General features: G+C 39.9%; 1 protein-coding gene across 1 annotated transcript in view; it reads left to right on the top strand.

Annotated features, from left to right (window-relative positions):
• Positions 1-12,363, top strand: part of LOC107711008 (E3 ubiquitin-protein ligase HERC2-like) — a 60,890-nt gene that overhangs the window by 17,261 nt on the left and 31,266 nt on the right. The window contains exons 7-27 of the mRNA XM_016515909.1: positions 2,475-2,616; positions 3,384-3,494; positions 3,650-3,821; positions 3,899-4,072; positions 4,321-4,509; positions 4,681-4,832; positions 6,002-6,159; positions 6,268-6,381; positions 6,469-6,720; positions 7,521-7,714; positions 7,802-8,002; positions 8,154-8,382; positions 8,574-8,698; positions 9,886-10,064; positions 10,197-10,381; positions 10,458-10,622; positions 10,849-11,034; positions 11,288-11,458; positions 11,542-11,645; positions 11,738-11,888; positions 12,037-12,251. Of these exons, the coding sequence (XP_016371395.1) occupies positions 2,475-2,616; positions 3,384-3,494; positions 3,650-3,821; positions 3,899-4,072; positions 4,321-4,509; positions 4,681-4,832; positions 6,002-6,159; positions 6,268-6,381; positions 6,469-6,720; positions 7,521-7,714; positions 7,802-8,002; positions 8,154-8,382; positions 8,574-8,698; positions 9,886-10,064; positions 10,197-10,381; positions 10,458-10,622; positions 10,849-11,034; positions 11,288-11,458; positions 11,542-11,645; positions 11,738-11,888; positions 12,037-12,251 (3,569 nt within the window). The remainder of the gene's footprint in view (positions 1-2,474; positions 2,617-3,383; positions 3,495-3,649; positions 3,822-3,898; positions 4,073-4,320; positions 4,510-4,680; positions 4,833-6,001; positions 6,160-6,267; positions 6,382-6,468; positions 6,721-7,520; positions 7,715-7,801; positions 8,003-8,153; positions 8,383-8,573; positions 8,699-9,885; positions 10,065-10,196; positions 10,382-10,457; positions 10,623-10,848; positions 11,035-11,287; positions 11,459-11,541; positions 11,646-11,737; positions 11,889-12,036; positions 12,252-12,363) is intronic.

The following is a 12,363-nucleotide window of genomic DNA, read 5'->3' as shown; positions in this document are numbered from 1 at the left end:
ATTCCTTACTTTTATATAGCGCTTTTCTGGGCACTCAAAGCGCTTTACATAGAAGGGGAGAATCTCCTCAACTACCACCAGTGTGCAGCATCCACCTGGATGATGCGACGGCAGCCATATTGCGCCAGAACGCCCACCACACACCAGCTCATTGGTGGAGAGGAGAGGAGAGGCCAATGGGTGAATTTGGCCAGGATGGCCATTCTACCCCTACTCTTTTTCGAAGGACATCCTGGGATTTTTAATGACCACAGAGAGTCAGGACCTCGGTTTAACATCTCATCCGAAAGACGGTACTTCTTGACAGTACAGTGTCCCCATCACTATACTGGGGCGTTAGGACCCACACAGACTGCAGGGTGAGCACCCCCTGCTGGCCTCACTAACACCTCTTCCAGCAGCAACCTAGTTTTCTCAGGAGGTCTCCCATCCAGGTACTGAACAGGCTCAACCTTGCTTAGCTTCAGTGGGCAACCAGTCTTGGGCTGCAGGGTGATATGGCTGCTATATAAATATAAATGTTATATTTAATATTTATAAATCTGATTGGCTGAGAGCCTTTTCCAGCAGTGCGATACTCCAGTAGTATCAGCACTCTAACTGTAACAACAAGTGGAGTTATGCTAGCAGCATTTGTCTCAGTGAGCGTCAATGGCAGAAGAACGATATATAAAGATAGCGCCTATTTGACAATTTGTTAAGACGTTTTCTGAGATGTGAGCTCCAGGCTGGCAGCGGCTGTTCAGAGCTTATGTATCCACCAAGAACAGCTTTATCTCGGCCAGTCCTTTTGGAATTTGCTGCTGACTCTTTATGTAGATGATGTTAAACAAGGTATAGGCTTAATTCACTTTGGTTACATTAAACGGGCAATCTTTGGACTTATTAATCTATTACTTGTTCCAGAGGAAATCGATTTGGCTTTAGGGAAAAGTTAAGTTTCATATCTTTTTATTTTTATGCAATTAAATCCTATAGTAACTAGAGTGCTGTATATGCCATATTTGGTATTGTGAAAGTGTCCTTTAGGGATTATAATTTCATCTTCAGAGAAAGTTACATTATTACGACTGTCTTTAAGAGTGAGTCGCAAGAACTTTTATATTGAAAGGGACTGAAAAAAGGACGTTATTATTACTTTAAACAGCCTTATAAGATGCAACCATAGGGACACAACCAACAAATGCATTGACTCCGCTGTCAAGAGAAATCCCCTTAACGGTTAAAAGTACGAAGACAAAGATATCGCTTTCCTCAGTGGATATTCAAACTGATCTTGTGATTATGGATATAAGATCGACCTGAAGAATGAATATCAGATGCAATTAATAGACTCTCTCAGGCGATCTCTCTCTCTCTCATAATACTCGACTCTACGTAATACAATGAGCTGCAGTGAAGCGACTCAACGTTCCTTCGTTACTAGTTCTAAAGTGATGTTTTCGAATTAGTAACAGAGGCTTGGGCTCAGCTGTTAAACTGTCATACCGAGATTTGAATCTGTGGTGAACAGTAGTAGTTCCGCACAAAAGAGGGTTTTAAAAGACACTGTTGTTGTCTCTTCTTTATTTACGCACTTGTGCTGTTGAACTGTGTTGTATAAACCCAATATCCCAATAAACTGTGCATATAGCATGGCTACTCATGTGATATTGCTTATATATACATACATACATATATTTAATATGTAATGTAGCTACATTTTAATGGGATTTATCATGTAAACCCTTTATAGTATTTAATATTAAACCTTTGTTGGGAATTGTGTCATTGTTATAATGTAAAATTACTCTTATCATGATTTCGGTCTGTCCCTAAAAAAATTGGACGACTGTATGAGTTTTAAAGGAACACTCCACTATTTTTGAAAATAGCCTAATTTTCCAACTCCCCTAGAGTTAAACAGTTGAGTTTTACCATTTTCAAATCCATTCAGCCGATCTCCGGGTCTGGCGGCAGCACTTTTAGCTGTAGCTTAGCATAGATCATTGAATCTGATTAGACCGTTAGCATCTCGCTCAAAAATGACCAAAGAGTTTCTATATTTTTCCTATTTAAAACTTGACTCTTCTGTAGTTACATCATGTACTAAGACCGATGGAAAATTAAAAGTTGCGATTTTGTAGGCCGATATGGCTAGGAACTATACTCTCATTCTGGCGTAATAATCAAGGAACTTTGCTGCCATACCATGGGTGCAGCAGGCACAATGATATTGTATTGTATGTAGGCAATGTGTTAAAAAGTAACAGCGTGCCGTGAGACGTGATGCAGAAGCCAAATACGTCTTGCCTGAATGTTGCTGTGAAGATGGTGCTTTTGATGAGAATGAATTTAAAGATGTAACGTCATTGTAAACTTCTATTGACAGTGCAGACTGTCTGGTAGCCAAAGCACTGCGTGATAATGGCAGCCTTAAAATGTATACTATATGAAGAAGTCTTCACACTCATTAATTGTTTGTGGCATCTCAGGTGATGATGCAGACCTGTGCAGTGAGTTACTGCAGGAGTCTCTGGACGCTCTGCGGGCTCTCCCAGAAGCTACCCTGTTTGATGAGGGCACAGTGTCGCCCGTCTGGCTGGAGGTGGTCGAGAGGGCTACCAAATTCCTCAGGTTTGCCAGTCATTCATCTTCACTATTCCCAAATGCAGAAGTAGTAATATTAATACCTGTGTAATAAGTTTTTATCTTCTAACTAGAAAACTTGCATCAAGATACACCAAGATTGCATTTATTTAACCAAAAATACAGTACAATTTTATTGCAATGAATTTAATTTTAATTGATTTTTAAAAAAATGTAATATATTTTTAAAATGTGTTTTATTCCTGTGATGGCAAAGCTGAATTTTCAGCAGCCATTACTCCAGTCTTCAGTGTCACATGATCTTTCAGAAATCATTCTAATGTGCTGATTTGGTGCTCAAGAAACATTTCTTATTTTTATCAGTTGAAAACAGTTGTAATGGTTAATATTTTATTATTATATTTTATTATTTACTGGTTGGTGCCAAGAGCCTCGTGGTTAGTGCGTCGACATATAGCATAACTGCGCTCACAGCGACCCGAGTTCGATTCCCATCTCGAGGTCCTTTGCCGATCCTGCTCCCCTCTCTCCTCCCAGTAATTTCCTGTCTTCTCTCTACTGTCCTATCTCAATATAAAAGCATAAAAAGCCCATAAAAATAACTTAAAACAAATTTATTTACTGTAACTTTTGATCAGTTTAAAACGTCCTTGTTTAATAAAAGTATTAATTTCCTTTTAAAAAAAGTTCTTTCTGACCTCAACTTTATTTTTTAACGCAAACTGGTCATAAATCTACACATTCCTAAAGCTCATTGCTATTTAAGCTCATTTTACTCTAATGTTGTTTTTCAGTGACATTCATGGAAGTGCTAGTGGAAAAGCGCCCAGTAACATTCCCCTGCAGGATCAGCACTTGGCCCTGGCCATCCTTCTGGAGCTTGCAGTGCAGCGAGGAACTCTCAGGTATTCAGCATGATGTTACATATGACCACTGTCCAAAATTCCTTACTTGGTGTTAATTTTGGACCTTGCATGTGACTTTTCTGAGATTGTTGATAGGACTGAAGAGTCATATTCATAAACACTCTAACTCACTTTTGCATGTGATTGTGTTTTAGTCAGCTACTGTCTGCAGTTCTGCTGCTGCTGAGGCTCTGGGACAGTGGAACCAGAGAAATGGATAATGAGCGCTCGACCCAGGGCACCAGCGCCCCCTTACTGCCCCTCCTGCGGCGCTTCCAGAACATCCACAGCAGTAAGGAGGAGCCTGTTCCTGAAGAGGAGATTGAGGTGAGATTGAATCCCTGAATAATTTTTATAACTGCACTGTTCTTCCAGGTTTTATGTCTCACTACTTATGTTCTCAGATCCTTTCGGCCCCTCTGAGCCCAAATGAGAGTTTTCTGCGCTACCTTACACTGCCTCAAGATAATGACCTGGCAATTGATCTGCGGCAGACAGCTGTAGTCATCATGGCACACTTGGACCGCCTGGCGGCCCCATGCAGCCCCCTGCAGTGCAGCTCACCCACCTCTAACAAGGTTACTGCATGCAACACCGTGACTTGACATTTTATTTGCGTCTTACAGGACAATAATCATGCTACATGGTTGCCTAGAGTCCCACTTTTTATTGTTTGTGTTGAAGCTGCTTATTGACTCTAGAGCACAATGAATCTCTAGGAAGCCCCAGGGAACTCTTGTTTGTGATTATGATCTGTAATCCCTCTTTGAGGAAAACAAAATCATTCTTCTTAGAGCTCAATCTCTTCATGTCTTTCCTCTTCCAGAGTACCCTGCAGGAGGTGATTGGTTGGGGTCTGCTGGGATGGAAGCCTTACGCTAATGTGAATGGGCCAATTCAGTGCAAGGCACTGTCAAACCTGGGCGCCACACAGATTGTCTGCTCAGAGAAGGGTTTCCTCATCTTGACCATCACTGGTGCTGTCTACACACAAAACTACAAAAGCACTACGCTAGTGAGTCCCTCATTTTGTTAGCTGAATGCTATGTTGTTGTTGTTGTTGTTTTTTTCTCACACACTTTAGAGATTAATGTAAATGTGTGTATAGCTGTTGCTGACCAAGTATTTTCTCTTTATTTTTCTACTTTGTATTTGTGCACTAAACTAACCTGTGATTTCCTGTCAGGCCCCTATGCTAGTCCACGCATTGTCATCCAGGAAAATAATGAAGCTTGCAACTCACCCGGATGGGCAGCACTACTTGGCACTTTCAGGCAATGGGGAGGTGTTCTCCTGGGGTTGTGGAGATGGAGGCAGGCTGGGACACGGAGACGCTACGTAAGAGCACACCAACATCATCAAACTTCCAATGTTATCTTTCAGACCCAAATACTGTATATGCACAACAGTTCAGAAGTTTCAGGTAGATATGATTTTTAAAAAGTTTATAATGCTTACCAAGGCTGCATTTATTTGTTAAAAAATACAGTAAACGGGTAATATTGTGAAATAAAAAATTTCCTGTTTTTCTTTATATTACATTTGATTTATTTTAAAACCTAGCTTTGACATTACAGAAATAAACTGATTTTTGATCCTTCAGAAGTTATTCTAATATACTGATTTCTTGTTGTTACTATCAGTGTGCTGATAAATACTTTTGTGGAATCTGTGCCTTTTTTCAGGGTTTTTCGATTAATATAATTTTTTTATAGAACAATTTACTTTGAATGGAAATATTTTGTTCATACTTTTGTTTAGACAGGAAGAGCAAAGTTGGCACACCACAGCTCCAAAAGTAGAAAAATATGTATGTTCTCACCACAGGTGACGTTTCAAGCCTACAAGCTCTTCATCAGACAACGAACATCCATAGTTCAGCCCTTAAATACAGCACAAACCTAAATCACATGATCACCCACATGACCAAAAAAAAAAAAAAAACACGCATACAAGGGCAAAAAAAACAAAACAAAAAATCACCTCACATAATGGCAAAAAACATAAAAGTGGAAACATAAATTAATTACAAATGCTAAACCTAAACATATCAAAAGATACTTGACTGCAAAAAAATATCTCTCACAAAAATATTTTTTAAAAATACCTAATATTAAGAAAACCTATATATCATCATATTTTTGTTTAGAAATATAAATGATTTACTCCTGACTTTTGATCAGTTTAATGCATCCCTGTTGAATAAAAATCATTTATTTCAAAAAGAAAACTCTTGAGTGGTAAAAATGCATGTCATGTTTAAGGGAAAAATAAATTAATATCAAAGTCATCTAAGGCTAAGCACAACTATGTTGTCATTAACAGCTTTAAATTAACAGTTTAGCAATTATTATAAAAAATACTTAACCGTTCAATGCTGTGATTTGACCAGTCAAAACCAACCATTCCAGACAGCCAAAAACAGTATGCAATTTAAAAACAATATTATAGTTCTTTGTAAGCAAAGAATCACACAACATAAATTTTGTTTACTTGTGCTTCTACAGGTATTTAGAGGAACCCACCATGATTGCAGTATTCTCAGGGAGGCCGGCAGGGAAGCAGGTTGTTCACATCGCGTGTGGCAGCACGTACAGCGCAGCGATCACAGCAGATGGAGAGCTGTACACATGGGGCAGAGGAAACTACGGCAGGCTGGGCCACGGTAACATCTCCAGTATAAATCCAGCTAAAATCCACTGCTGTTTATAACAAGACATAGAGAATCTTACTACAGGACACAGTTAAATGTTGCTTGTATGTTTTTCTGAAGGCTCAAGTGAGGACCAGACCACTCCCATGCTGGTAACTGCTCTGAAGGGGCTTAAGGTGATCGATGTGGCCTGTGGAAGTGGAGATGCTCAGACCCTCGCTGTGACTGAGAATGGTACGACATCTAATAAGGGCACATTCAGAAGTGGTTTTAAGATAATGTGTGGATGGCATGATCATTTCTCTCGCATGCTCTTTACAGGTCAGGTGTGGTCATGGGGTGATGGTGACTATGGTAAACTTGGTCGTGGGGGCAGTGATGGATGCAAAACGCCAAAACTTGTGGAGAAGTTACAGGATTTGGATATCGTGAAGGTGTGCTGTGGGAGCCAGTTCTCCGTAGCTCTTACTAAAGATGGACAAGTGTACACTTGGGGCAAAGGAGACAATCAGAGACTTGGCCACGGCACTGACGAACACGTCCGCTATCCCAAACTGCTTGACAGTCTACAAGGTTCAGTGTTTTCCATTGTTTTCAATAATTGCGTTTTCACAAAATGCACATTTCAGGTTTTCGAAATCTGAAGGCAAAGTCAACATGACATATATATATTTTTTAACATGTTCCTGATGTAATATTGAAAAGTTCCTCATTGTGAATGTTTAATTTACATATTATTCCAAAGAAGGAAATTATTATTTTTTCTTTCATTGAAATATAACCGTGTTATTATTGTTAACTAAAACTATTAAAATAAATATTAAATTAAATAAAGCTGATATGAAATATTAGATGAAAAAGTAAAATAAAAAAACTAAAGCTATATAGAAATATAACAAAAACTAGTAAACATGTCAAAAGCACCTAACAAAATTACTACAATTTAAATTAAGATTTAAAAAAATAAATGTATGAATAAAAGCTCATTTAAAATATTAATTAATAAACACTATATTCGCATAAAAGTAATACTAAAATAACAAAATATCTTGATTTGCCTCTGAAAGGACTTGATATGCTTTATTTGAACAAAATAGCCAACTATTTAGGCATTTTTACAATCCAGATTTAATCAATTCCAGATGGATCAAATCAAGTCTCTCCCTACATTCTTTTGCCCATGGAATATTCACTTGTTTCACTTGTAAATGTTACATTATGGAAGCAAAATGCCATATCATGTTGACTTTATCAGCACATACATTTCAAAATATGGTTTATTTCAACTCGATCACCAGTTTATCTACTTTTTTTTTTTTTAAATTTTTTTTATCTGAAGTCTGCTTTTAACATTTAATTCTGTGTCAATTCAGGTAAGAGGGTGGTGGATGTAGCAGTTGGCTCTACACATTGCCTGGCCCTCACAGAAGAAGGGGAGGTGCACAGTTGGGGCAGTAATGATAAACTACAGCACTTTGACACTCTCTTCTCCAATAAGAAGCAGCCTAAAGCCCTGCCGGGCCTTAATTCCAAACACATAGTAGGCATCTCCTGCGGCCCTGGCCAGGTATAACCTGTCTTTCACCAGAATGTAATTCATTGTGTACTGCTTTTGACTGCATACTTCTTATCTTTCATATATTTTGTTTCTCAGAGTTTTGCATGGTCGTCATGCTCTGAGTGGTCCGTGGGGCTCCGCGTACCATTCGTGGTGGACGTGTGCACGATGACTTTCGATCAGCTGGACCTGCTGCTTCGGCAGGCCAGCGAGGGCATGGACGGCAGCTCTGATTGGCCACCGCCGCAGGAGAAAGAGTGCATGGTTGTGGCCGCTCTCAACCTGCTTAGACTACAGGTCAGTTGTCTAAAATTTTAGGCTACTGCCATATAAATGACAGAATGTACATTGATTTATTCCAAAATACCTGTTTGAATGGTAGGAATGGTATGTCCTCCTAAAAGCATAGTTCACCTTGAATATTGTCATTGTATTTTATCTCTTCCAGCTCCATGCAGCCATCAGTAACCAGGTGGACCCTGACGAGCTGGGTTTGGGCCTGGGAAGTGGGCTGATTAATAACCTCAAGCAGACGGTGGTGACGCTGGCCAGCAACGCCGGGGTTTTAAACACTGTGCAGGCGGCCGCCCAGGCCGTGCTCCAGAGTGGCTGGTCAGTGCTACTGCCCACTGCGGAGGAAAGAGCAAGAGCCCTGTCCTCACTGCTGCCCAATGCAGGTCAGTTCATAAATAACTAAGTGCTACTAAGTGCAGCAACTGGCTGGTTTACATCTGGTAACATCTGTGGATAAATCATCTTAGCAGCAGTTTTCTGCTGTGATGTGCAAAAAAAAAAAAAACAAGCAGTCAAGGTCATGTTTGTTTCTTATCACAGCATTGATGGTCAAAAGCAATTCTGTATTTTTTAGCATCTACTAATGAGATGAGTGTAAGTCCTGGCCGTCGCTTCATGATCGACCTCTTGGTTAGTAGTCTGATGGCGGACGGAGGGCTGGAGTCCGCTTTGAACGCTGCCATCACGGCCGAGATCCAGGTCAGCATGTTTTATTCATTAGTCACTTCATCATTTATTCACCCTTACATGCCTTATATCCCCAACATTCAACAGAGCACTGCCAAAAACCAGACAGAGGAAACTGATTCATGACCCCTGAGGGAAAAGTGTCAAAAATTATTTAAATTTTAAATGATTGTGTAAAGCCCGGCTCACACTGTGCGATTTTGGCCACGATTTGGTCGTCTGAGACAAATTTTGAAAATCCTAAAAGATTCCTATCATCCTAGGCTAAAATCTGTAGTCTTTGATCGTTAGATTGACATGTTCACCGACAGCCGATTAATGACCGTTGCGATCACATTTGACCTCCGATGAACTTCTGGCAGTGTCAGAAGATTTTGCTCACAGTCCTGCAGTGTGACATCTCCTACGACGAACGTCAAACTGTCTTCGTTTTTCAAGACAAGCCATGATCAGAATTAATGCTACATATTTCTTCTAACCGCATAAACTCCGGTGCTCTCGGCCTCTGCTCATGGAATTCATATGATTCGTTGCCTTTGCTATGATAAACACCGGTTGCGCTGCTGTTTTCATGTGGGTGTATAGTGCTGCTTGCACTATTCTGCATAAATACGCCGGTATTGCCGCCATTCATATACTTTTAATGATAGCCAACATTACAGCAAAGAAAATTTATCGTGGGTGCAATGCAGCTCGCAGTCACTGAACGTGTATGGGTTGATAATGTAGAACTCCGGACAAGTTTTCTTGCGCGCCCTCGTTTTTAACGCGTCTTGACTCGTTTTTACAGTCTGACATTAATGACAACTGAGATCCCACAGTGTGACATGATCATCATGTTCGTACAGTCTGACAAGTACAATCCTAAAGGACTTTTAAAAAATCGCACAGTGTGAGCCCGGCTTAATGTGTTATCTGAAACGTGTATATACTGTTATTTATTTATCTTTGTTTAATTTTTTTGGTTTGTTGTTTTTATTTTGGTTTGTTTTTTTATTTTAGTTTAGTTTTGATTGGTTTTGTTTTTAGTTTAGTTTGGTGTTTTTTTTTTTGTTTTGTTTTGTTTGGTTTGGTTTGAGTTTTTTTTTTTCTTAGTTTAGTTTTGTTTGGGTTTTGGTTTGTTTTGATCTTTTGTGTTTTTTTTTTTTGCTTTGTTTTGACATTCCAGTTAACTACTTTCTCTCCGTTTCTTCTATTAGGATATCGAGGCTAAAAAAGAGGCACAGAAAGAGAAGGAAATCGATGAGCAGGAAGCCAGTGCCTCCTCTCTGCATCGCTCTCGCACCACACTGGACAAAGACCTGATCAACACCGGCATCTATGAGTCAACAAACAAGCAGAGCCTTCCATTGGTCCAGCTGGTCCAACAGCTGCTCAGGTACTGCAGTGATTCACTTTTCAATGCATGAAACATTTGGAATCTTAAAGAGGGTTTTAGCAAAAGTAACACTCTTAATCAACTGAACTTCATAGCCTTTAGTAACACTCTTCCTTGTGTTTTATTCTGTAGAAACATTGCTTCACAGACTATAGCTCGTCTTAAGGATGTGGCACGACGAATCTCAAACTGCCAAGACACGGAGCAGGTCAGCAAGGAGCGCTCGGCCTCTCTGGACCTACTGCTGCGCTTTCAGAGGCTGCTGGTCTGCAAGCTGTACGTGGGGGTCAGTGGCACTGTGGGTGTGGGAGGATACAGTAAGTAGAAGAACTTAATTTTGTTAAGGAAGCCACCGTTTGAGCATCCAGTCAAGAGTATCTCTTATTGTCACAGCTTTGAGTCACTCCGAGATTCTGGGTGTGGGGTCTCTTTTGAAGAAGTACATGGCTTTGCTGTGCACACACATTGGAGATATCCTTCCTGTGGCCACCAGCATCGCCCTCAACACTCATCGTCACTTTGCAGAGGTGGCACGTGTCCTTGAGGGAGATCTCACAGGTAAAAATGCCATGTTGCTATATAAAATTCACCAAATTTAAATTATAGCTTCAGGATGATTCTAGCATTGAAGAAATAAATTCATCTAAAAATGACAATTCTGTTTATTTAAATTTAGAAAATTATTTACATTCATGTCGTTCCAAACCTATGTGATGATTTTTTTTTCTCTGAAGTCTCTGAAGGCATTTTCAGTTGCAAAGCATCCTGTTTCTTCATTCTCCAGGTGTTTTGCTACCAGAGTTGATTGTCTCCATCGTGCTACTGCTGACCCGTGATGCTGGCCTGATGCAGGAGACCGGATCCATTCCTCTCCTCGCTGCTCTTCTGGAGCACGTGGACCGCTTTAACCATCTCTCCCCTGGTATGGAGAGAGATGATAATGAGGATCTCGCCTGGCCTGGACTCATGGGTATGTGACAGATTAATCCACACACTTCCTTCATAACCAAGACGGTCTGATTGCTTAATTGAGTAATGCTTTAATCCAGTATGAATATATTTATGTATTTAAAAAAAAAAAAAAAAAAGATCTTATAGTAAATGTGATAAAATCAAAACTTGACATGTAAAGGATACAATATTTAGTTTACTAAAGATAATTGAAAGCAGAAAAGTGCAGTGGAGTAAATGAAGAGCAGTGAAGCACAATTCTTTGTTTGCAGGATTCTTTTTAAATGGGTCAAGCTCAAAGAACAATGAGGAAGTGTCGCTTATCCGCAAAGCTGACCTGGAGAATCATAACAAAGATGGCGGTTTCTGGACTGTCATTGAAGGGAAGGTCTATGACATTAAAGACTTCCAGACTCAAACTTTAACTGGGAACAGCATCCTCGGTATAACAACATTACTAAAATGACTAAAACCTTTTACTTTGTTTTCAAATAAAAAGTTTATTGACATCTGTTTCCCCTCACAGCCCAGTTTGTTGGAGAAGACCCTGTAGTAGCTTTAGAGGCCGCTCTCCAGGTTGAAGACACCAGGGAGTTCATGCAAGCTTTCTGTGTGGGACAATACATGGAGGTCTGTGTGTCTTTGTATTATAGATTCTAACTGCTTTATTCTCAAAATGTTTGGACTTCATGTTTCTTCTTTTTTTGGCTGTCTTTCTCCAGCCCAACCAGGAAATGGTGACAACTCCTGGCCTGAGCAGTCTGTCCTCACCTCTTATAGATGCTGAGAGGAACCTTGGTCTGCTACTGGGGCTACATGCCTCATATCTGGCTATGAGCACCCCTCTCTCCCGCATAGAATTAGAATGTGCCAGTGAGTCTATTTATTTAGCTTATAATATTGCAAACGTTTCAGTGGTATATCAAAAAATCAATACAATAAAAAAAAAAACATTTAACAATGTAATTTAAAAAAAAAATATATATATATATTTAATCACCTTTAATCTTGTACCTTCCAGAATGGCTCCAGTCGTCGATTTTCTTTGGTGGTCTTCAGATGAGTCAGATCCAGTATAATTATAATGAGGAGAAGGATGAGGACCACTGCAGCTCTCCTGGGACCACCACACCAGACAAAGCCAAACTCTACTGCCGCAGAATCACCCTGAGTGATCATGCCCAGCCCTTCCTGCAGGCCATCGCTGACAACAACACCCAGGACCACACTGTGAAGGTCATACACAGAGATAGACTATAACTTATTTGTCTCTTTATTTAGTATAATTTATTATGCAGCCCATTTCCTAATATTTGACTGTCAAATTGATTATTACAGATCATGTATA

This window comes from Sinocyclocheilus rhinocerous, unplaced genomic scaffold (genome assembly GCF_001515625.1).
Source record: "Sinocyclocheilus rhinocerous isolate Xijiao unplaced genomic scaffold, SAMN03320098_v1.1 scaffold85, whole genome shotgun sequence".
NCBI classification, from domain to species: domain Eukaryota; kingdom Metazoa; phylum Chordata; class Actinopteri; order Cypriniformes; family Cyprinidae; genus Sinocyclocheilus; species Sinocyclocheilus rhinocerous.
Note: the sequence above shows the minus strand (reverse complement) of the source record. Positions and strands in the feature narration are given on the sequence as shown.